Source organism: Phalacrocorax carbo, chromosome 3, assembly GCF_963921805.1.
Source record: "Phalacrocorax carbo chromosome 3, bPhaCar2.1, whole genome shotgun sequence".
Classification (NCBI taxonomy): domain Eukaryota; kingdom Metazoa; phylum Chordata; class Aves; order Suliformes; family Phalacrocoracidae; genus Phalacrocorax; species Phalacrocorax carbo.
In genome coordinates this window covers 53,279,199-53,305,172 of record NC_087515.1, presented here as the reverse complement: position 1 = coordinate 53,305,172, position 25,974 = coordinate 53,279,199, and the positions used below count along the sequence as shown (strand labels likewise).

Genomic DNA, 25,974 nt, shown 5'->3' with positions numbered 1-25,974 from the left:
ATTTATTGAATTAATCGGTTCCTGAAAAATTGGGATTTTTTTAATGGTTTGGTCAGCTGGATGTGCTACCAGATTTAGATCTTTCTTCCATCAGTAAGTACTATAAACTCGGTGTTCTTAAGGGTCTTTTCCAACCTAAATGATTCTACGATTCTGTGTAGGGACAGATGAATTAAAGAAGGATCCTTTGGACATGGCGAGTGGTTGGGGCAGGCTGAATAAAACCAGAGGAACTTATTAGGGGCATTTTTAGAAATGTGCCATGGCTAATGAAGAGTTTCTGGACATTGCAGGGCTGAGGATGAGAAACTCTCTTCTTCAACAAATTAAGTGTTTTCTTCCACTTTGCTCATGTCAGTGGTTTCCTACTCTCTCTGCCATTTGGAGACTATTTGATACCATGATTAGAAATTTTGGTGGAACTCCTTGCCTTGCCTTCTTCTTCTTTGCACTGTTGAAAAAAAGAAGGAATGCACATAAACATCTATGTACTTACACACATGGGCTTTTATGGGCTCCACAGTGTAATGGTCTTCTTTGTATAGTCTGGAATGTACCATAACCATTACTCAAAAGTCACATTGCTTTTGGACTTACAGAGTGATTTTGTCCAAAACCTTATGCCTTATTCTCTTTCTTTATATGAGCAGAGAAGAAAAAAAAATTTTTCATGTTCAGTTTAATGTAAAAGCTACAAAAATGAGGTAGAATGACACTTTCACATGCCATCTACTTTTCTACAAGAGAAAAATATTTAAATACAAATATATGACTTTCTTTGTTGAGTTCTGAGGTGTTCTGCAACAAATAAGTAATTTCAGCCTTCACAGCCTGAATTTGTATGGAGGCAATGTGTTCAGGAAGCTGTCAATGCAAATATGTTTACAAAGCAGATGTGCATGAAGATAGTAGTAATATGTCACACAAAAGAACTGGAAAGTGAAAGCTTAGTCCAAGATAATTTCCTAACTCTGCTTTCAAAATGTAATGTTTCAATGTGGAAATGTGAAATCACAATTCATTCAGAAAGTTTTGAAGCTTTGAATTGTATATTTAAATCATTTTAATATATTTCCATGGTGTTTGTAATAGTAAAAACAACCAGGTACAGGTGACAAAAGTAGATTGTCTGTCTATGATATTTTGCATGTTATAAACTTAACCTGTTGTGATGATCAGAAAAGGAGTAGTTAACTGATCAGGCACATGTGATTCCTTTGATTTACGCTGTTAGAAAGCAGTTTTTATGACATGCTGGTTTGATTCATCTCTCACAACAGTTTGTGAGAGATAAGGAGGTTGTCAGAAAGATATTATTGGATGCTCAAGGACTGCTTTTGAAGTTACTCTGATATGACAACTAATGAGAAGCTTCTTTTGATAACTTACCCTTTAGTGTAGATAGATGTTATAGCTATTTTTTGTTTTGTTTGCAAACTGATGGATTAAGTACGACTTTGCTGTCTGTCTGTAATATAAAATCTACCCTACCACCAACCAGATAGTTTGTTAATTCCCCTCTTCTGTTTTGTGGTTTTTGTTTTTTTTCTGATGAGTATCCTCTTTACTGTGTGTTAAAGCTAAACAGCAATGTTTTGGCATATTGAAGATGAATTCAAAACTGAAGTGTTAGTGTGATTGCAGTGAATACGTTTGGCATGACAGCAGGAAATATTTTTTCCCCAAAATGGTAGATACGTTTTGTAAGATAAGCATACTCTTGTATGTGAGGAGCCCATAAGGTTATGAAGAGGTTAGTCGCAAGTGTTTCTCTTGACAGAGGTTACTTGGGATGTATTTGGCCGAAGTTACATGAAGAAGTAGCAGATGGTTTTACCCCCAGATGTGCTTTTTAGTAATCTTTGATATTATTTTTTTTTTACCTCCTAAACATGGTAGTTAAGATACTTTTGATACCCATGATAAAATTATAAAATAGTACTATTGGGAGCTGAAGGCACTGTGACATGGAAAGAGCTATTTTTAAAGACTTAGAATTGTTATTCTGAGAATGTATAAAAGATAAGGAAGTCAAGGAAACTATAAGTGAAAGAAACATGGAATAATATAAATAGCTTCAGCTTCTATGTTCTCACCTGTTATCTTCAGAAGGATTAGTTGTTCAAGAATTTTCCCTTCTCGTGCAAATAAGTAAATGTATTCATTAATGTGGTATCAACCATGCAGAGTTTAATTACAAAACAGACCTTAGACTTTGTACCTGAAACTTAGACCTGGCTAAATGATTCTAAGAGACTAGTGCTGATAGAACCAGCCCTACTCAGACAGTTTTGCCACAAGCAGAGGAAGATGGAATGTGAGTGCTTGTTGTTCTGGTCTCACAAAGAGTGTGAGAGCTCTCAAAATGAAATTTTTAGACACCATATCCATTTTCAGTAAAAGATCCTGGACTGAACCATGATGGAGCTAGTGCTCTTGTAAAATTGTCTCCTTTGTACCATAAAATTGGTACATCAGGATATTTCATCAGTTTGGTAATCAGGACAATAAACCATTATTTCAAAATTAGTGGAGCTAATGAGCCTTTGGAATAAGCTGAGGACTTAGGTTCTGACCCATCAACAGGGATTTTCATGGACTTCACTGGTCACTGAACCAAACTATCATGAATATGATGGTGCAATGTTAGGTTATTTCTGAACTATGAAATAGGTACTTGCCACAGTATATCCTGGGACACTGAGGGACCTGGTTTTACAGGGAATGCTTTCCAGCCTTCCCATCTGGATGCCTTTTCTTCTGAAGGAGGATGGAAGTTGAGAGAAGAAGTTATACGTGTCCTCATACTTTCTCCCTAAGATGGAGTCTGGAAGTAGCAAAGAATTATCCAGCACTGAGAAGCTGGAAACTATTCTTGTTTCACATGCAGTTTAAACCACAACTTGAATACAGCCTCACTGTGGTTACTGGACAAGCCTTAGAACTTAACTACAGTGATTAGAAATTGAAGGATTGGGTATTACTGTCACAGGCCTGAAATTTTCTTCTTGTAGTTTTATCTGAGGGTATACCTCACTGGCAGACAAAATGCTTCTAAATAGTGATGGGAGAAACTACAATGCTTGCAAGTTTGAAACGAAGAAAAGATCAAATATTGATTACACAATGCATAAGAAATCCTTATGCAATGAAAAGTGTCCTTACAGGAAACCACTGAGGCTAAGAAAGTATTCATTTCAAGAATCAGAACTTTAGTTGTTGATTAAATAAAATTTTGAAAATTTGAAAGATACACACATCCTGCTTATAAGCTTGATTTATTCGTGTTGGAGAGAAACATGCTTTTAACAGGCATTTCTAGTTCATTATTTTGAAATGTCAGTATTAGCCAGTATGAGACATGAGCTAGATTGCTGCTCTGGCTCAGAATGGCAGGTTTACATTTCTCTTTTTTAAACCTGCTAGCTATTATCTCTTTCTCTTTTACCATTTTTGCCACTGTCTCCTTGGTCTTCACAGAGCTCAAGTGCACAAGTAACAGTCTTTGCGGTTACAATGTGTGCCAAACTCCCTAACCATTCTGCCTCTACCTGAAATGGAGACATGGCCTCTGGTTTTAGAAAGTAAATTCATTCTCTGAAATGATAGGTCAATACTTATCATCTCTTGGTTGCCAGACAAGTTCACTTTACTTGTGATGAACTAGGAACATCAGTTGGAGTTGCACAGATGACTCCTGAAGCTTGAAATAGTGGCTTAGTTATTAAACAACAGGCGTCTTTCTCCCATAGGGATTTGCCCTAACATCACGTCCCCTAATTCTCCATTGAAATTCCAGGTCTTGCATATGATATGAGATAATTTTCAATTATTAAAATGGAATAGAATGGGGTTTTACATTCTGTGTACATACATAGAAACTACTGGTATCTAAATGTTAAAAATCTTATTTAGGTTTTTTTAGGTATTCTCAGGAAGACATCTTTTGTTATAATGATAATGCCATGGGAGATAAAAACAGAAACATCAATCTTAACAGAGTATTAAGTCCAAAATTTTATTATAATCACTTAAATCTCAATATGTTTAATTATTTTTAGTGTTCATTATTCTATAAGAATATCCATCTTGAATGCTTGTCTGGTGTGATTAGATGAAGATGTTATATCATAAGGTTTAATTGTTCTTTCTGATTCCTTATTATAGGAACAAAGCTTTAAGTACTGTAGCACCCCCTGAATGGTCTATCAAATATATTTTGGATTATTCAAATAATGAAAACGTTTGTTACTCTCTTTAAAAATTGATTAAGAGGATTTTGAGTAATTACCTGCTTCCTGCAGAAATTAGCATAATTTTGTGGCTCTTGAGGTATTGTTAGGCATAACTGATACTTAATGATGGTATGGCAAATAATAAAAATCTGTATTGTCATAGTTTTTCTGTAGTGTTATAGCAATGTCTATGCACCCTGTTTTCAAGTTTACTTTTCACAGCCCATTTGACAGCTATAAATCTTTATCAGATTCCATTTTCCTTCTTATTTAGTATTCCACTTTTTAGATTTATATTACATTTCATATAAATATATGTTTATATTAGCCTTTACGGTGCATTTCAATCCCAGCTGAGCTTACAAGGAGCCTGGAAGCTTATTGCAGTAGGGTGACAAGACTTCATTGACACATAAACCACACTCACAAAAAAGAAAATCTGTGAAAAAATTGTAGTGACAAACTTTTGGTGTTAGCTTGTTACACAGCAAAATTCATTTTCTGCCCCAATGCTGAGACAATAGAGACAGTTCTAATGTACTAGTCTGGGCAAATGCCTCAGCTTATTCCAAAGAGAGATTCATGTAGAAAAATCTATCACTGAGACACCCACAACAAATTAAGTTACTGAGGTAACATTACAACAATGCAAAAATTGATATAGCCTATGCAACATTTTTAGTCGCTTTTTAATAAAATATCACAATATTGAAAATATTTGTATAACAGTTTAAAAAACTATCATAATTTGCATTTTTCTGCATTGCTTAGCACTATTGTAGTAGCTAAGCAGACAGTGGGATAACTTGGGTGATTAAAGCCCAAGTGTAGCGCTACTGCTTTGGGACTCAGTCCCTGGCAGCCTGTCTGCTTTTTTTTTGTCCTGCCCTAAAATGAGTGAGTGCAGAATTCCTATTGAGATGACTAAGGCTACACTGTACTGCATGGCAAACACCCACGTTATAGTGATCGCTAAGGAAATAAGTCTGTGGGAGAAAAAGCACAAGGAATTTCTTCACTGAATGATTTTTGTCTTCTGAGGCCGCTAAAAGCCTGAGACTTCTATTGTATTAGTGAAGTCTATTTATACTTTCACAGTGTCTTATCAAGCTCTATTGTGCAAAAACACTCTGTAATATATTAGCTTAGCTGATCAGTATATCTACAAATTCAGTCAGCTCAAATTGATTAGTGATAGTGTATTTAGCCTCATAGGTATTGCCTTTGAACTGCTTTTCCATAGAATAATTTTTAACACATTTGTTCCTGGTCTGACTATACAGCAACTTATTCAGACTATAGTTTGATTAGGAGAGATTCATAAAACTTGTAGCTGTGAAGCTTCTGCACTTGGTGATGTTAGCAGTGCCTGAATTTAGAACAACTATATCGACAAATTCTTCTGCATTTTCATCTGTTTTGAGGTGTTCAGCTCTCACATTAATTTCCTGTATCAAAACCTATCTAGGATATCCCAATACTGAAATAAAAATTCTAATTTCTTTTCTATCTTTGGTTGTTTACTTCCATCCTGAGACCTTTTTTATCTGTCCATTATAATCTCTACTCTAGCAGTGAGCTCTTTTCTACTGGTTTCAATGATCCTGCCTTGCTAGTCAAAGGTCTTTACCATCCTCATTAACTTCATTTTGAAGATTACTTTAAAAAAAAAAGAACACCCTCCATTTACTTTGCATGGATTTGCAGAATTTATATTGTGAGGATTTAACGACTTCTGTGAGTTTGCATTTGAGAAAACGGAATTAAATGGATAATGACCTGATCTTAGTTGTCAGTCTCTGTTTTTTCAAAGTTACTTTCTTTTCCCTTTAGAGACTGCATAGGAATGATTGCATTAATAGGGCTACCTCAAACTCTACAACCCTAATAACAAAAAAAAAATACATATGACCTGAGAATTGAGAACATGACTATAAATGGGCATAAAACCAGATGTCTACATAATTCAACTGAGTATTGACATGGCAAACTAGTCCAATATAGCAATTACACATAGAACAATGTAAACCAAACAAAAGGCAGTCGCTTATTCTACCTACATTAACTTCCTTTGTCCCCCTATTACATAGTTTTATTTCATATGACCTGGGAACCAAGTAGGTGTTTTTCAAGTTTGTGATATTACCTTCATATTTGACATTGACTTTAGGCCATTTCATTTTTATGTCCAACTTACTGATATTAGTTATTTATCTGTGCTACTTAACTGTGAATGAATATAGTTATGGCCAGGAAAATGTTTGAAAAGAAGAAGGACTCATCTGGATAAGCATGATTTGTCAAGTTTTCTGTGCAAAATTTGTTGCCATTTATTCTTCTGGTCAGTGGGAAAACAGAGCAGCATTCCTAGTGAATCTAGGAACTCTCTTAAACACAAAACTCTTAGAAGTATCAATGAAAAACCTTATTAAGTAAATGTATAAAGATACGTATGTAGAATGCATGTCAGTACTGTAACTTAAGTACATGATATAACATATCATATATCATATAACATATATCATATATCATATATCATATAACATATATCATATAACATGATGTGTTGACCTCCTTGGTAGATTTTTTTCAAGGACAGTTTACAAATCCAATGACTTGATCTCATTTCATCAGTAAAAACCAAATTATAAATACCTGTTTGTTTCAAATTCAGTTTGCAACACACTGGAAGACACAGTTCATCTTTCACTGATAAATTTAATAGAAAAGACAAAGAACTGGGCGATGATCCTGTGAAATACACTCTGACTTGCCACACTGTATAGTATTGGATTTTGTATAATAAAGATCTTGAGATTTGCAGAGATAATAAACCATAGTGCTAGGAACTGTTTTGCTGTTAGTTACTTTACTTAAGTTCAGTTTATTTTCCACAAATTTGTCTTTGTTTTACACTATTACTTTCAAAGAAAATCAAAAATCAACAAGAACTATCATTGCCATAGTCTACTGTTGTTATTTATCTGAGCCTCTGTGGTAGTTTTTCCGTTCCCATAATTTTCAGTACAGGTTTGTCTAGCCTGAAAAAAGTTCTTTGGTCAGTATTCTGTATAGTTCAAATTTAAAACATTGATGTGGCAGATTAGTAGCTTACTAAATAGCCTTAGTAAACATGATGCCCCTTTTTTTTATGGGGAGAAGTCTAATTTTGAGATAAGAATGCAAGATTTAGCTGATTTAATGACTTCTGCTTTTGAAAAGAGCAATTTTTAAGTTTGCTTTACAAATTCAAAATATTGTTGTTATGAATATATATTCAAAATATTATCTTCTCTTCAATTCATTGTCTATTTTTGTCTATATGTTAGGATTTTATATTGGCAACTGCTACCACAAAATCTGCACTATGTTCAGACCTTAAGTATGTATATTTTAAAAAGAATATTTTACTGATTTCCATAAAGAATATAGATATGCCTACAAAGTAGATCCACAAAATGTTAGGATGATTCTGGAATCTTTGGAAAAGAATTTGGGATTTTTTTCTTTGTTGTTTCAAGTATTAAAGAGAATTATTTAATTAGAAAAAATGCACTAACACAATATAAACAACACTATCATTTCATAGTGGCAATTCTGATGTGTACATCAGTTACACAGAATGTAAAATGGCATACCTTACAATATTCTATGCTTTCTAAATACATACATAACATATATTACCTTATAATAATAAGCATAAACTTTAACTTTTATTTTCCTTCTTAAATTTATCTAGGGTCTCAATAATGTGGACTCTGTTAACAGTAAATTAAAAACCTTTAAAACTATAAATTTTCAGCATTACAGAGCATGTGAATATAAATTTTCAAGACAAATTTAGCATCGAAACAAAAGAAGTATAGTTAAAGAACACAAAATATTTTATGCCAAAGAGAAAAAGTCACATACTCTGACATTTAAAGTACGATTGCTAGTCATGGTTTTAATGAGAAAATAATCCTTTACTCATTCAGTTGCTAAGTAAGAATAACAAACTTCACTATAAGAAATTTCACTTAAACTTAGGCAAATGACCATTGGGTTTGCCCATATTACAGAAGCTTTTTTATATTTTAAATTCCAAAGACAGTTTTGTCTGTTACTTTTCTAACACAACAAAATAAAGCCTTGGGTACATTTTAACATTTTCCATCCAGATTTCACCAAAACTACTCCTTGCTTTCAGGGACTTATACTGTCTTGTTGAAATTAATACAGTTTGTAAAAAGGTTTTCCTGGAAGAGCAAAGAAATGCTTAGTAAAGCAACCAGAACTACATGGGGAAGGGATTTTAGATTCAAAGTCAACAGTTGGCCCCTTTGAAGTGCCATATTTTTATATACCTAAGTAGATTTATTCTTGGCACCAAATTCAGAAAGATCTGTTGAATTGTGTGATTGGTATGAGTGTACTCAGTTATCATAACACTAACATTGAATCCAGTATCTGAAGAAAACTTCTGTTTGGGCCGGCATGGCATTTTGCAGAGAAATCCAAATGGCTAGAGCTAGATAAATTATCACAGGTAAATGAATATACCACAAGGAAGCAAATGAATAATTTCAGTATTTAAGTTTCTGTTGAATTTGTTGGCAGCATATGGTCTCCAAAAAAATCAGCAAAGGTCATATGGTTGTATTGACCGAAAGTCATCTGAAGACTTCTTTCCAACTGTGAAATGCCATTTTCAGTGACACCATCAATGTAACAGTTGTATTCAGTGACTCATTTCACAGACACCCATGTCAGATGCCACAAGCAACAGTAACCTCCTCCCAAAGCAGGGTTTATTTTTAACTTTTTGAGAGTAGTGTTGTCTAATCAACTGAACTTGGTGTTTTGTTTTTTTTTTTTTTGCAAATCTATTTGTGTTCTTCACTCCACCTTAGTTTGTGTAAGTTATCCTAGAAAACTGACAGGGTCATAGTATGGCCTTGAACATGGACACAGCACTGTTAAGTACTCAGATAGCACAGTCCCTGGTATGATTTTGTCCGGGGCTTACTTGCCTAGATAATGCTCATCCACGATTCAGGTCAACTACCAAGACTATTCACAGTATACAATTTAAAGGCAACCACCTTGTTTTGTACATCAAAGCATTTAGCTATGCAGAAATAATCTCTTCCACACTACTGAGCGTCAGGCTCAGAATGACTTCCACCCTGTTTTGAAGTATAAATATAGTTCATGCAAACATACATTAGTCATACTGTAGATTATCAGTTCTGAAAATTATGTGCTAGTCTTGAGTTTTGACTTATTTGGAATAACATTTATTTTCATATGGGGAGGATTTTAACTTTCCTGTGGTAGCCCAATCTGTTTGTTCCAAAACCTGACCTTGAAATTTACAATAATGACCTGCCTATCTCCTTTCGTAGTTCCCTCTTGAAATAGAGAGGACACCACCTTCACAGTGTTTGGTCTCAGCCAGCAGATGGTGCAGTATTCCCTTCCATTTCTGAGGCTCTGTCCATGTCTGGAATTGGTTCATTTAGTATTTGATTCATCGGTCTGCAGTTTACCTTTGGGGACCTTTCAGCATTGCTAGCACATTGTGTCAGGTATTTCATTCCATCAGACCATGACTGAAAAATGTGAAGTAACTTCAGAGCCATCTTCCAGGACTCTTGGAGGTGATGGGACAAAGAATTTCTGGTGGCTGACCTCTCCTTCTTAGACAGTCCTCTGCTCCAAAACTGCTCTTGGTCTGTGCTCCTTCTCAGACACACCTTCAGGCAGTGAGAATGTTTTGGGTTTCCTCTGTGTTATTCCTGAAGTTAGTGAAGATTCACGCATTGTGGCCCTGTTTTCTCCAACTTGTTTCAGGAAGATTTGACTGTAGAACTTCTTTGTTGGTAAGATGCAAGATTTCCTGGCCTAGATATACAGCATTCATGGTAACTGTCCCAGTTTAGTATCTTTCTGGATTCTGGATGGTTGTCTGGAAGTGTTCAGACATTGCTCGTTCCTGGGAAGGAATGTCATTTTCATACACAGGAAATTGAACCAAACGAGCTTATTGGGCCAGTGGAACAGATTCCCAAATGGATGTACCACTAAATCACTTTAAAAGTCGGGGGATGACTTTCAAGAGCTGATTGTCAAAAGAGAATCAGTTATGCAATTACTTTGTCAACATATGCCGCAGACCACTTACAGCTTCTTGGCACCTTCTGAAAATCTCTTGGTCTTAAACATCAGTAAGGGTTTAACCAAAGTTTCCCTCTTTAAGAGATTCTGCTAATGAGGACAGAGCTTAATCTAGTTCCTGTGGCTCTGAAGAAGCCATAAGGTAGGTCAGACACTTTCTATGGTGCTTGATTTCACCTTGCTGGAAATGTGTTGTTTCTAGTGTCTGTAATCTATTCCAGGAGAGTGAAGAATTCAGTTATTAGAGAGGCATACACATCTTACAATATTCCAGTTACTGGAGTAACCTTATCCACCCTTACAAAAAACAAGTGTCTTTATACATTTCACAATCAATATATAATATCCTAAATAGTATTAGATTTTACTGTGATGCCTTTCTACATGAAATACCATTAAAATATATATACCGAGCAAAATGTGCTGGGTGCAAACTAAACGTTTCTTGAACTCAGTTGAAGTTTGGTTTGTAACTTAGTTTTATTAGTTCTAGAGGTATACAGTTAAAAGTCCTGAGTAACTGGGTATCCTTTACACATATTTTTTCATTAATTAAGCTTAATCACTAAGAAAACTAAGTTCAGATAGGAGCCCTACACTAGGGCTTCCAGGAAGTGGAGGAATGTCCAGTGTTTTGTGCATCTTACATTTGTGAATTGATTTTTAAACTGGAATAGTTTAGGTCTGGCAACAGGTTGACTAGATGTCAGTGTTTTGATTTTTAAATTGATATTGTTGTGTGGATTTCCTTTTAGAAGTAAGTTCAGCAAATGTGCTGACAGGAATTACTTACTTTGCCGTATTTTATGTAACACAATTTGCTGTGACAAATTATTCCCTCATCTGAACCCATACTGTAAATCATTTAGATTATACTATATGCATTTAAAAAATTGTTGGTATCAGCTTCTGTGTGTCCATTGGATTAACTGTGGAAAGGGTATAACCAAAAGTAGCAAACTTAAATTCATCCAAAATTAGGTGAAATTACCCACCAACCTTCTATGCAGAGTACTCCTTGTGACAGCTGGGATAATTCTGTTCAGTTAGCAGAAACTTTTGTTTAGCTCCAGTTAAGAACTCCTCAGTAGGCCCGTGTGGCACATTGCAGCACCAATGTGGCATTAGAAGAACCAGAATGAGTCACCACAGGATGACCTGTCCTTCTGTGGCAAACACCTTCCTCCTACAATGCTCCCCTCAGAGGGGAAAACATCCAAGGTAGGACTCATTCCACTGACAGAGCAAGCATAGAGCAAGTCTCATAAGAGGAGCTCTGGACCTAGAGACAGAGAACCGTTCTCAGTGTTCTCACTTTCCTCCCAAATAAGCCTCATTTTTTATGTGAACTTAATGAACTTCTCCCCTGAAACTCTTGGAGAAGATTGTGTTACTAGAGTCCATAAAAGTCTTTGTCATCTTTCGTTGGCTGCCACTGTATGTATCACTTTAAGTCTCCTTACAAGATGGCATTCCACAATTCAGAATGTTTTACGGCTTCCAGAAGATTCAAGATGGTAGCAGTTAGAAAAGAGGAGTGTCACAAAAATTAAATTTTAAAAAGTGTTCATTTTTTTTTGGCTTTAAAAACTTTTATTCAAGAAAGTACATATATTAGTAAGCAAGATTTCTTAATACTGCCTATGTTATTGACCTTTGCCTCAGGCTGGGCTTTTTACAAATCAGACCAGACTGTTAACTGCAATTCTGTGAAATAAGAACCAACTTTCCTATATGTTTGCATACTTATCAACACGATTTGGCCTTAACATTAATCAGTGCAATCACCAGAAGCTGCAGCATTATAAGTTGCAAAAGTAATTTATAGTTTTTACCTTTTTACCTTGCATTCTATCTTTACCAGATCAGTAAATTGTTTCATTTTTTCAGCCAATCTCAATTCTTTGCAATATTTCATAATTTCAATCATTTTCATTTAAAATTCTTGTGGCCTGTGATAATATACTAAGCAGCATCATTTCTGCTAATCCCCAGGGCACTTCACCATTAGCCTGTTTGCTTCTTCTACTATAACTAGCTTTTAATTTATGAAAGGACATCATTTTGCCTCCTGTAGCTACCAACTTAATAATCTCCTGAAAAGAACTCTATTGAAAGCATTTTGAAATCCTAATTCAATATCTACAGAGCCAGATATCCTTTATCTATTACTTTGTTAACTCTTAAAACTGTGCCTTAGGTTGCTTTCAACAAGCTGAATCTGCAGAGTACAGTCTACAGATTTCTGCTCTCTGTCTAGCAAGCCTGTTTCATAAGAGCAAGAGACATATAAAAGCTTTAATTCAGTGTTGTGAACCAGCTCTCAGTTCTTGCTAAACTTATGAGACAACCACTAAAGTCACTGGGGTCTTGTGCACATAGGATTCTGATTATACTTCTGAGAAGTATAGATTCTTTTTAAAAAATCAACTTGAAAAGTAGGTTGTTCTCATTAAGAGAATTATCCAAATGCTGTGTGAAATCAATAAGATTAACTATATAATAAGAAATAAATGAATAGGTGGTGGACTATGTGTTCCTTCTTCTTTTGTACAGTTTTCCTTCCTTAATAACAATGTTATTCAAAAATATACAGTTACATCTTTGGAGATTAATAAAATGCGAGGGAAGAATTTTTCCAGTGGTGGTGGTAGAGGAATAAAACCTAAAAATTTGCATAATGGAACAGGTGTATGATAGGTATGATATTTCTTTCTCTGACAATGCTCAGAAATCCCCCGTGGCAAAGCATTTTTGGAATTTGTGAGCAGGAGTATAACATGTCTGTTCCTGTAAGGAACCATCAGTAACCCCTTTACTTTGGTCAGTATAAAGTAATAATGGGAAAGGCTTAAAATAATAAACAGCTTAATCACATTTATATACAGAAACACATTTGCTGCATATTTGCTTTTGTTGCAAAAAGCAACTGTTCCCTGTTTTGATGAACTTTGAAATTGCATAATGTCTCCAAAGTAGGATATTAATGTAGAGTCACCTTAAATCATTTGAAGAAATATATCTTCTTTTCAACTGGGGAGAGTGAATACAGTACCACTATTTTATTCTGTTTATTGTGGCCATTCTGCCCACTTTCCTGCCTAGAGGTAAATGTCAAAAGTCAGATGGTAATAGGAACAGTCTCATAGAATGCTCTTAATGTAGAAAAATCACTATTCTAGTTTGCCTTTGAGCCATTTGGTTTTGTCATTTTTATTATATTTTAAAAAAATATTGTGTGTGAAAATGCAAATGATAATGTTTAATGACATGTTTTATAAGCTTCCACAATTTCTAAAGCCATAAAACTGCCAGTTTTTCACTATTTGTATGTCTGAAACTTATGACAGAATTGGATGGATGAACAATTCTAGTTGTTCATTACATTGTAGAAGGTTTTCTGGTATTTTATGCCATGGTTTCATTATTAAAATAAAAGAAATCTTCAGATAGTTGTTTTAACTTTTCCCACAGACACTTTTTACTATAAGCCTTTGTACTAATGTTCCTGTTTATCTCTAATTTTTCTCTTTTGTGTTCTTTTTATTAAAACCAAAGAATTTCAAGTTAAATTGACAGACAGCTTTGCATAAATAATTGACAAAGAGAAAAGAAATTAGTGCCAAAAAATAAGAGAACAATTACTTTGCCACTAGCTTTCCAAATTGGATGGAATCAGTTGACACTCTTTGCTGATTTACCTTCACAACGAATTCTTGAACAATAACATAAGAGTGTTAGATTTAATCTTATTAAAATGGTAGCAAACGTTCTTTGAGGACAAGATTAATATCTTTTGCAAAAAGTAAATTTTAAATTAGTTCTATATTGGCATACTGCATGGTATGTGTTTTGCTGAGATGGACGAACTGGTCCGCTCTTTTTCCAATAAAGTTTAAAATTACCTCCATATTGCACAAAGTAAATAAATGAAGATCAATACGTCTTCCTTGAAAAGGCAGTGGGAGAGGCTTGCAACCACCTCCTTGTTGTCCTCCTACCTTCAAACTCTGCCTGGGAGAGGGGGGTTTAATCTCTACCTAACCTTCTTCCCTTGCCTATTACTAGGATAGTATTATCCTCTTTGCTTTCCTTTTCAGAGAAGAGGTGTCCACTGGTGTCTAAGTGTCTGCAAAATTGAAAGTTTCTTCTTCAAAATTATAATCTTTTGTGTGTTCTGTATTGAAGGCACAGAGTGAGTTTGTCCTCTGCTTCTTGCTGGTGCCATATTGCATGCCTGCAGCCAGCCTAAGTGCCGTATTGCACAGCAGTTATGAGTGCAAATTATCTTTACATATCATGTAATGCTCATATTAAGAAATTGCAAATAAGAGAGATTAGCAAAACGTGGAGAAATAATGCCTCTCTTTCTACCTTAATCTAAAGTTTCACATTTATTTTGCTTGTGGAACTCTTGTAGCATATTAATAAATCATGTAAGGAGAAAAAATGGAACAATGGGGTGTCTGACAAGGTGTCAGCATGTCTTTGAGCAGAAAGAAGAATGTAACTAGATAAGCATACATTTGAAGTGGTGGAGATACTGTTGTCTGCCACTGAGGTTATCGTGTGGTCGTTACTTGCTTCACACAAACAATTCTCAGGAACCTTCCACATTTGTCAGAGTCATATTTACAGAGCATTTTTCTCAGGGTGCATTCATCTTCTATTTATAATGCTTCCCATCAATTAAAAGAAAGCAATCTGTTAAGTATAGTCTACAGCTATTTGCTGTATTAGAAGACTAGTATATTTTACATGCTTTCATAGAAATCGGTTGACTCAGATAACCTAGTGTGATCAGAATCCAAATAAATAAGAACAAGTTAAAAAACACTTAATTTCCTTTACTTTTTTTTCAGTTTGGGGCATTCCTATACATCAGTTTGTCCCTGTTATTTCCAATGAAGAATTAATGGGAATAAAATCTGGGCATTTTGTATTTGGGCAAACTGATGGCAGGTGAGCACTCATGACTGCTTTGTGTAGTACCATTAATGCTTTTCTATCTATGCTAGAAATACCTCATACATTTTAAATAATATTTGCCCTTTTTAATCTCTGCATTGTATTGGTGGATCATAATAATTATTTAGTCTGCTCAACTCTTCCTCTTCTCTTTCTATACCACACTGATGAACTCCTATACTGTAGCAGAAATCCTTGCCATTAGTCTGTCACTTTAACATTGCATGTCATACTATAAAGCCTATATCTCATAATCCAATTTTTTTGTCATCCTGTTTTTACCTGTATGATACTCTGACTCTCCTCTATATTGACAAGACCTGCCTGATCTGTATCATCAGTGAAGTGTGTTTTTATAAATTCTAAATCCAGGCAGTACAATTAAAAAAGATTTATGAAAATGCAAGGATAGAATCCCCTAGAATCCCCTCCCCCCAGAAATGTCCTAGATTATCTTCTGGATGGCATAGCTCACAGACTGCTAGAGATTCGCACATGTAACTGAGAATCCATTTTTTAAGTAAAAATTAATTCTTATGTTGCATTTAAAGGAAGAGATTTCAGGCCAGTTTTTTAAGCACTCTCTTGCTGGGGAGGAGTTTACACAAATTTGTATCTTCCTTATCTTTGCCCCCATTTCTCACCCAATCATTCATACTCTAGTTATTTAGGAATGATATGACCTTCTTCTTGACTATTAGTTTTCCTCACCTCAGTATCCCTAGTAATATTAGATTATCACCTTCAGGTGTAGCAACTGAAAAGAAAATGTTTCAGTTATCATATGCAATACCATCAGCATTGCTAGTAGCAATTGTTCTCTAAATAATATCTGTGAAGCATGTCTTCTATAATGACATAAATTTGAATATCTTATTTTCAATAATATTACAGAGGTCTTGATCATATCCAGTTCTAGCCATTGTTGCCTACCATAGATTATGAATAGACTGGTTTTGCCATATTCCCAAATAATTTTGATCAATCCATTTCCGTTTCAGCCATGCTTCCCATTCATACATATCAAGCATGAGCCAAAAGTAAGTGGATACATTTTTTTTATGTTTCCCTGTAATTGGAAAAGAATCCACATAGATTAGGGAGCAGTGTCAGCTGAGAGAAAGCAGTGGAAAAAATGAGGGACAGAGGCAAACGAGGCAATTAGTGTGCAGGGGTAAGGAGTTGTATTGCTTCGTTTTGGAGCTATATGTAGAAGGAAACTCATTATGCAAATAGGAATAATAGCTAGAAAATAATTACTGATAATATGCCCCTAAAATGAGAAAGAGAGAAGAGTTTAGAACTGCATTTACTTTAAGGTGTTCATCATAGTTGGGAACCTTTTTATATCATATTCTTCAGTATTTTCAGGCTTAAATGTTACTGTGTTCCAACTTCATTCGAAAGAGCAATAAGATATCAAGATATAGCAAACACTATGGAAGATTGAATTGTATCTTGCTATATAGAATATAATAGAAAAATAACTCTCCCTAGCTTTTCTCATGGATGACAGCATTACTCTTGTAACTAACATGGAGGTAACAGGGAACGCAGTAAATTCAAAATTATTACCTATGTAACATTTCTGTATTTTGGGGTTTTTTTCTAACATGAAGTAATATTTCAGAGCTGAATTCAGATAGCCAGTACAATAACACTCCAAAACCATTTCTTACTATTGCTTCTTTTAATTTATCCATGGGAGGCAAATATTTTCTTTTGTTATTTAACAGCTTGTGGGAAGTTAAATATCTACAGAATGTGTTAAAAAGGCTCTAAAATTAGTTTGACTGAGTTAAAAGATTTCTGTTGGGGTGTTTATCTAGTTTTTTTATTGCCATTATCTGTTTCTTTTTGAGTTTGATAATCTCCACTTTTTTTAAGATAAGTCTTTTATCATTTTATTGCAGGATGCAAAATATAGGTACAACTTCCCTCTGTTTTTTGATAGGACATGAGTAATAATTTAGACTAAAACTCTTCCAATAGTAAATCTTTGTAGTATGAGCCTATGCAGTATGTATTGAAAGGTGAAATACAGCAGAATAAAACGAGAATAATTTCTCACTGGAAAACTTTTAGGGACTAATTCAACAGCAGAATTCAGCTTTGAACCGTAAGTGCCGTAAGTAGTTACCGTATTAAAAACTCCATCTAATCAAGGCTAGAAAATACTAGCAAGCATTACTTGCTCCATAGTGAAGATTAAAACTAACATCCTGTTATGAATTAAGAGACATATATACTAAAAGCAAGAAACCAAAAACTGTGAAATGCACAGGCTTCATCTTGACTATGGGTAGAGGATAATGGAAGAAAAAAGAAACCTTGAAAGAAGGTTGAAAGGGGTCTTGGAAGTAAAATCAGAAAGGAAGTTCAAAACAGATTATTTAAGAATGTTTCTGCTTTTCCCTTTCCATTAACCTAGAAAATAGGGATTATATAACTGGTATAGAATGAAAAATGTATCTTAAAAAGAACTGTTATTTTACCAAAGAATCCTTAGAAATTTTTTACAATCCTTACAAAAACTCCTGTTTGTCCTTAGCAAACCAACAATTCCAGAGTTTCTCTTACTGTACCTCATTTTAATGGCTTCAGTAAACACATTAAATGAGTGCATAAACAGTTAGATGTAATGTTTCTGGAAAGCAAATCCAATTTTTGAATAATCATATCAGAGACATATAGTATTGTGTGATCAGTTGCATTAAATGAGGTGGAAAATTAAGTTATTTACATTAAACACTTCCTTCTAAAACTCAGGTTTGCCTTATAGATTACCAGATTACTTTAAATATGATTATTTAAGAAAGGCAAATAACATCCTTATTGTCAAACTTTTATACCTTAAATTCTCTAAAATAGCTTGCTTTCTTCATCTAACAAGCAGATTAACCACGAAGCTTATTTTTACTATTTGCAACCTAGACTCTTTATCTGGGTTTTCCTTATCTCAGCAGACTTGCCTCTCATTATGAGCTGCTTCATAGAAACAGATTTTCTGCTGGACAAATTAACTGTGATACTGACATTAGTATCCTCCCATCTTGTGCCTTGGTTATACATATTGATAAAACAACAATAATAAACTGTATATTGTTTCTGTTTTACCTAGAGATCTTGTAGTATATATAAGTAGCATGGAAGTTTCATGAAACAGAAGATTTTACTGATTATAATACAGTTGGTTTTGTTGTGTGATCATATTTTATAGTAATACATCAATTTTTGTTAGTTGGCCTACTTAAAATTCAGAGGCTGCGTTCTCACAACTTACAAACCACTAGTACAGAAGTTCATAATAATTATGAGAGTTCTTAAAATCCATAGTTGCAGCATTATTGTCAGATGTAGACAAGTTTTGCCAAGAATTTAAGCTTTAATCAGCATTTTTTTGTGGGTGGATGTGAAAAACAAAAGAATTTTGTGGGTGTAAACAGAAAAATCACATTTTTCTCTGAACAGCTGTATAATAGCCACATTTAAAAGCTAAATAGTAAACACAGAAGGAAAGGGTTTCACACCATAGAATGTAAGGCAAAATATTTCTGGCTTCCATATTGTGGGAGTTATTATAGAGCACAAAATGTTAAGTAAAAATTGGCTGTATGCTTGGACAGCTGACACTTCAAGAAACGAGTTAGAAATCAGAGTCCTTTTCAAAGCCATGCCAGTTGCCAAGCACTTATGGCTTTGGAACTAACTGGAAAGTGTGCACAAATGCTACATCTTGTTAGACCAATATTTTGTAGAGATTTTTTTTCATAATAAAGCGTTTGTATCCTGTAAAATTCAGATTTGTTTTTAAACCCAGAAATCATATTCACCTTAAAGTTAATATATCATTCCTATTTATACGTAATGTATAACTGTAAGACAGAGTTGGTAGATAAAGGTAATATCTTTTATAGACTGGTTATTATCACCAAAAAAACATTGACCAACTTTTGAACACATAGGCTTTCTTTATATCTGAAAGAGAAAAACCCTATTTCAAGGGCAAAGAACAACTGAGAAAAATTGGTCAGAGTATGAGAAATATCATGTCTTTGAGAAGAAAGATAACTGGTAGGTACAGTTATAGGAGATACTGGTGAAGAGTAGGAGAAAGGAAATGAGGGATTCTACTATATGTGCCTCGAGCAAAACAGTTGCAAATCCTGATTCACTAATCTAACTTGGATGTGGATCCATCAGGGATATTTTTCCATGGAAATAATTTGTAATTTTGAAAGAGTTGTCAGAAACCCGTGTAAGGAATGGATTCCGAAAAAAAGAAGACGTAATCTGATAAAGGTGTTTTACCTTGTGAAACATGCCCCCCATTTTAAAAAAAAGCCCACACATTACTGACTGTATCTCTCTTTTTCACATATGAAGATTTCTCCACACACAAGTAGCTGTTGTAGTTTTTGGTTTTGATTTTCTGAAACTAGAACATTCAATAACAAAAAAAAAAAAGAGGCAATCTAAAATCTTATAAACTTCAAATTAAAAGTTAGAAAGAAAAATATTGAAGGACGTCATATTGTCCTATTGGCAAAGAACAGGAAAAAATTGCTTCTTCTTGGTCCTGCTTTATTGTCAATGATTTTTTGACTGCCTGGCCATTCCTTACCTGATACAGGTTTCTCTCTCTTAATGAACAATTTGTCCCCTGACTGAGGCTTGTCACCAGAAGTTTGTAGTTGCTGTATTTCTGTCTTCTGTTCTCAGTGTCTTTGGGGGCAGACTTCTTTTACCATCTCAAAAGTATTGTCCATAGCATGCTGAACGTCATCAAGAAATACAAACTCCATCAATTTAGGAATTTAAATGTCTTCTGATTCTTGTTTGGTAAAGGCCTTCATACATGGTTGCTTGGTATAGTTATTTTTGAACTCTCTTGCAATTTGGCCCTGGGATATTGACCCTAAAGACATCTGATAAAGGCTTTTTCTCTTGTAAAACAAAAAGCCAATGAGCAAAAATTACAGAGAAACCATCGTATATGGTGTTGTGAATATAGGAAATGTGGGTTTCATTTGTTCCTTCTTCTGCATGGTTCATTACGGGAACTTGATTTCATTCATGTAGGTGAATAGGTATTATGTGATTGTTCTTTTTAGTCTCCTATAAGAGATTAACAATCTGTGCATGTGAGACTATGTAACTATGTAACTGGCACTGCATCTGCCAATAGTGAGATGCTCACAGCAAATGTAAAGGACTTACTTTCAAGTGTCTGTTCCAATTAATTTTCATTTATCATGGATGAATCAGTTTCAACATGAAAGATCGAAGCTGTCAAGTCAGTAGCTAAGATGCGCAAGACCAGGATTCAGACCTGCTCAGAGTCAAGCAGGGAGAAAAATGAATCAGGGTTGCAAACAGAAAATGTACATCTGCTACGTGCTGACTATGGGATTTACTCAAGAAGGTAAAACCCAAGCTCAGTTCTTGGCTGCTTTATTTCAGACTTTTCTTCCACAATTCAAGTGAGAATGTGACTACTGGCCCCAGATCAAGGGCTGGGTATTTGCTTAACCTGACAAATTTTTTTAGGATATTTGGAACTTCAGCTTGATCTATGTGACAAAGCTTGTTAGGTGTGAAGGAGGAAGATTCCTATTAGAAATAGGTACCTAATTTCTCTACCTCTTTTCAGAGTAGAGACCCATGGGATTTCTTTAGAATTCTGCTCCTGAAATTAATGGCAAAAAGAAATTATGTCCGTATTCTAGAAAGTTGGAAATTCTGTAGAAATACTGATATTCATGCCATGCTGGATATTTACTGGTTACAGGATATTTCTTGTATTTGTTCTTTTGAGTGTCCAAGTGAAGATGTGAAGATCAGATTTTTCTGAAATAAACAGAATGTTATTCCTAAAACAGCTGGTTTGATTCCTATGGGTAACTTAACAAAGCAAGGTATATAAGCAAGAATATCAGAATCTGGTACTGACTTATCAAAAAGTGAAAGTATATGGGAGCATATTCATTTTCATTCTTTTCTTTAGGTCTAATATTTCTGGATTTCAATATCTGGCCACAAACAACATTTGATACTTAATGATATTCTGCAGTGATAAAAATGGAATTATTATTTACTAAACATACCTGTGTAAATGGCATGAATTATCTGTCAGCCTGATCACATGGTATTACTGTTGAAATATTGCATTTATTTGTTTGTTTATTTTGTACTTTCAGGTAGAGATTGAAAAGCTGGACTATCATTACTATCTGCCTTTGTTTTTTGATGGACTTTGTGAAATGACATTCCCGTATGAGTTTTTTGCTCGTCAAGGAATCCATGACATGCTGGAACATGGTGGAAACAAGATTCTTCCTGTCATTCCTCAGCTCATTATCCCAATAAAAAGTAGGTGAACATGTGAAAAAAAAAATCCCTAAAATTGCATTGATATGGTGTAGATTTTTGGCAAGTTGATAATTAAGCAATAAAACGTGTCAGGCTGTACATTTCGTGGAGATTATTGCGAATGTGATTAAATTGTAAGGTATAAAGCCAAAAGGCTTACACCTTCAGTAACCTGGTACATGCAGTAATCCAGAAGGACAGACTGTCTGGTTAGTGTTTTTCTTATTACACTGTGGCTTTTGGTCTTTGGGAATTTTGGCATTTAAAAAAATATTAATTTTGAAGTTTTTATATCTTCAAACACAGTTTTTTGAAGAAAAATTATGTGAAAGGTAATAAATTATTTTAATACACATGTAATACCACTAAAACTAAGACTTCTTTTCTTGAAACACCTAGTCCTTCAGATATATTGTTTGCTCTTTCCTGTTTCTTTAGATCAGTACCTTGAGGAGATACTATTCTGAACCATTGTCCTTCTTTAGTTAGGTATTATGATTCTTAAGTCTGCATGCTACACCTGTACTAATAGATGCTCATATTTGTTAAACTTGGCTTCTGTTTTTTCATTGATCAGTAATGGTATCATTGCTGTCCTTTGCCTTATTTTCCTGTGGTGCTTTAGCAGCCATGCTAATTCAGAATAAAACGGAGTCTGTATTTGTGATACAGAATGAATAGAGTCGAATACATTTTTGGAAATGGGGAAAGCGAATGTAGTTTGGAGCCTGATAATACTGAAATAATAGTGTTGGAAGGGTCAGAATTGTAGGTTTTTTTCATTCAATTTATTCTCCATTTAAAAAGATTAATAATAGATGTCATTATCTCTATCTTACTGTAGATTTTGAAAATGTCAAAAGGAATATATAATATTCAAAATGGTTACTCTGTGAAGCTTGTGAAAGGTTATGAAAACAATGTTACAGTTTTTTCTCTCTGAAAGGGAAACTTGTAAATAGAGGAATCATGTCGTTTCTTTCAATCTGTACTTCCAACACCACCCAAATATATTTGTAGTAGCATCATTTTTTTTGAAAGCTGAAATCATTTATTCAGAAAAGACTGCAAGTTTATGACAGCAGCTACTCGATTAGGATTTAAAAGTCTTGCTGAGACCAGAGTCTAGCTTAGAAATAATTACCTGGAAGCTTTAGGTGTTACACAGATTGTAGCATTAGAAAGAGACTGCTAGGTAAGGATATTTATATGGTTTTTAAATCAAGTCAAAATTTATGATGCTGGAATATCTGCTAGCTAAATTTAGTCATTGGATCTGCTTTATGTTATTGTATAGTGCTTATGTTTTTTATTTTTAAAAAGCTTCTGTATAAACTTTAATGTGTGAAGAGTCTAAGTGTTATCAATTATAAAGGCCTCTTCCTAATTAAAGCCAAATTAATATCAAAAAAAGACACCACCATCCTCAGGAATCTGAAGGGGTGTACTTCTAAGAGTTTTCAGTTTTGCTATGACGGTGTAATATAGCAGTGTAGTCAGAGCTATACATTTCTGTGACTCAGCTGCATCCACAATAAACTCGGCTATGTTTTACACATATTACTGCCTCTAATGTGTCCCACTGGGTGAGTTATATCTGATTAACCAGTCTTCTTCTAGACCACTACCATATTTCTACTGTGAAAGAGTGAATCAATTGATTGTTAGGCAGGGTAATATATATGATGGAGGGGTAAGGGATAAAAGAAAGACAGAAAAATAACTCTACAGAGAGAATGCTTTTAAAAGCAGTTTTCTTTCCTGCTTGTTCATCAAAGGAAAATTGTAGTAAATAGCTTCTCTCTAAAAACATTTTAAATTAAATGTTAGAATTCTGTATTATATTTTAATGATTTAAGAAGAAATCTATCCTCCACCCATCCTTGCTTAAAGGTCACACTTTTTGAATACTATACCATTAAAGATGACAATCATATTATGTAATGAATCTGTGGGTTACTGTAAGCCCAAATCCTTTCAACAAATTTTCTTCTGGTTTTGCAAACAGGCAATGACTAACAAAAGGCAGATAATGGAAATTAACAGGTCCAGTTTCTTTCCTAAAATACCTAAAATATTATTAAAATAATATGGAAGGATGCTATTTACTTGAAAAATAATTGCTTATTTTTGTTTGTCACATTGAAAGACACCCTTTTTTTTTTTTAAATTCAGAGGAAGAAAAAAATTCTCATGTTGGAGGCATTGACTTCTCAAAGAGAAAAATATTCAAAATATATTTTGATTTCTCAAAATAAAAATTCTAAATATATTGTACCTTGCAGTGGCAAAACATTATAAGATAGTTTATAAATATAGTCATTGCATGGCATAAAAAGGTAGAAAAACAAATTACCTGTATATGTTAAAGTTGTAAGGAATCCAACTAAAAATAAAAAAATGCAAAATCAGAAAATGTGAATACTTTAGGGTGTTAAGACTTTTACTCCCTTTCACACAAGATGTAGGCAAACCCATTGTCTGAGTTATTTAAACTAGAGCAATGATTCATAAATTGAGATATATGGCCAATAGCAAAGTACTTTGTGGAGGTATTATGAAAGTTCTGATGCACAACACACAGCAGAATATCATCTTTGCCAGAAAGATCCATATTGTTATTTTCATATTGCAGACAGGTAAACAGGTAGAAGGAAGCTAATTTTTCCCCACGTCACAAACTCCATTGGTGGTAGACAGCAGAACAGCACCCAGACACACACCCCTGGGGTGGCAAGAAAAGCTGCCTGTAGGTCACTCAAGAATTCCTTTATTTAGAGGGATCTGTCTGGCCCCTCTATGTCTTTCAATAATGAACTAATGTATCTTAAAACTCACTAGTGGCCTACCATTACCTGCAGCCAGCCAAGAATAGTCAGGAAAGGGGGTGTGAGGGTGAGAGATGCCTGTTGTACCATGTGCTTGTCAATGGAAAACTGTTCTAAGTTCAATGTGGTCATTATGGGAATGAAAATTCCTTTTGATACTCATTTTTGGGGCATATTTTTGCTTTGAATATTACATTTTCCATAACAAATGACAGATCAGAAAAGCCGTAAGTCCTTTCACTTGCTTTCATTAGGCTTCTGCAACTCCGGGATTCCTGACTGCAGAGTTCTTCAGATTCAACATGAGACACGCATGCAGACATAAACACTGAGGGGGCGGGAAGTTTCTACACCTTTGCCTGATAGTTCTATGAGTAACATCAGGCACCTCCAACACTGTGTGTGGAAGCACTTCCTCTCCTTTCAAAGGTAGTGAACGTGCTACTGTTTACATTTTCTTTGCTGGCCGTGTAATTGTTGGAGTTTCCAACCCCTTCACACACAAAGTGACCGATCGTTCCAGCTCTCACACTCCAGTTCATTGCAACTGACTTCTGCTAATGCAATTGTTTGTGGAGCAACTCAGTGAATCTCACATCTAGATGTATTAGAAAAAAAAAAACAACAAACAAACCCAAAACCAAAAAACTTAAAATAAATCCAAAATATTTTCAGAGAGGAGTTACTTTTAAACTCAGATAATTTCAATGGTCTAGTTTATAGCTGCACTGTCACAAATGAAGGAACAGTACACAATAGCACCAAAGTTGGAGTAAGTGAGTAGAGATGATCAGTAGGAACACCCTGAAATAGCTTTGCAAATGACAAAAATAATGTGAAATTAAACACATAAGCATCTTGGATCACCCATGTGCCAGAATCTTTTCTGTTCTATCCTGTGAATCCTAAAATGGACACGTAGGCAATCTGAACTTAGGCCTAGAAGCTAATAAAGCTCACGTCTTTGCATTTAAATTGTAACTTAGATGGAAGTATGGTTTCTACACAGTTGCAGTCAGCAGACGAACACTTCTGATTGAGTCCAAAAAGAATAATCTCTACCCTAAGAAGCATTGAAGTTTTCCTTTTTGAGGCTTTTTCCATGCTGTTAAAAATCCCTTCTGTGATGTAGTAGATCAAGGATACCTTAAACTTTGTTGAAAATGTTTCATTAAGGGAAACAGATTTTTTGTGAGTCCGATGCAGAGCAGTTCTCCCTCAGTGTCACCTACAGAGTCCTTTTTAATGTTTAATAAATTTCTGTATTAAACTTATTTCTGTTTTTCTCATTCTCCATATTCCATTTGCATGTAAAATGTGGATTGGTGCTTTGGACAGCAGTGTAATTAACTCCCATTTAATGTCAAATCAGTGTCACTTGCACTTAGATAAGTAAAGTTGAACCTTTTGCT

At 34.5% G+C, this 25,974-nt stretch overlaps 1 protein-coding gene across 3 annotated transcripts in view; it reads left to right on the top strand.

Moving 5' to 3' along the window:
- Nucleotides 1–25,974, top strand: part of PACRG (parkin coregulated) — a 254,712-nt gene that overhangs the window by 112,517 nt on the left and 116,221 nt on the right. For all 3 annotated transcript variants that reach the window (XM_064446942.1, XM_064446940.1, XM_064446941.1), the window contains exon 4: nt 21,563–21,734. In XM_064446942.1, coding sequence (XP_064303012.1) covers nt 21,563–21,734 — 172 coding nt within the window. The remainder of the gene's footprint in view (nt 1–21,562; nt 21,735–25,974) is intronic.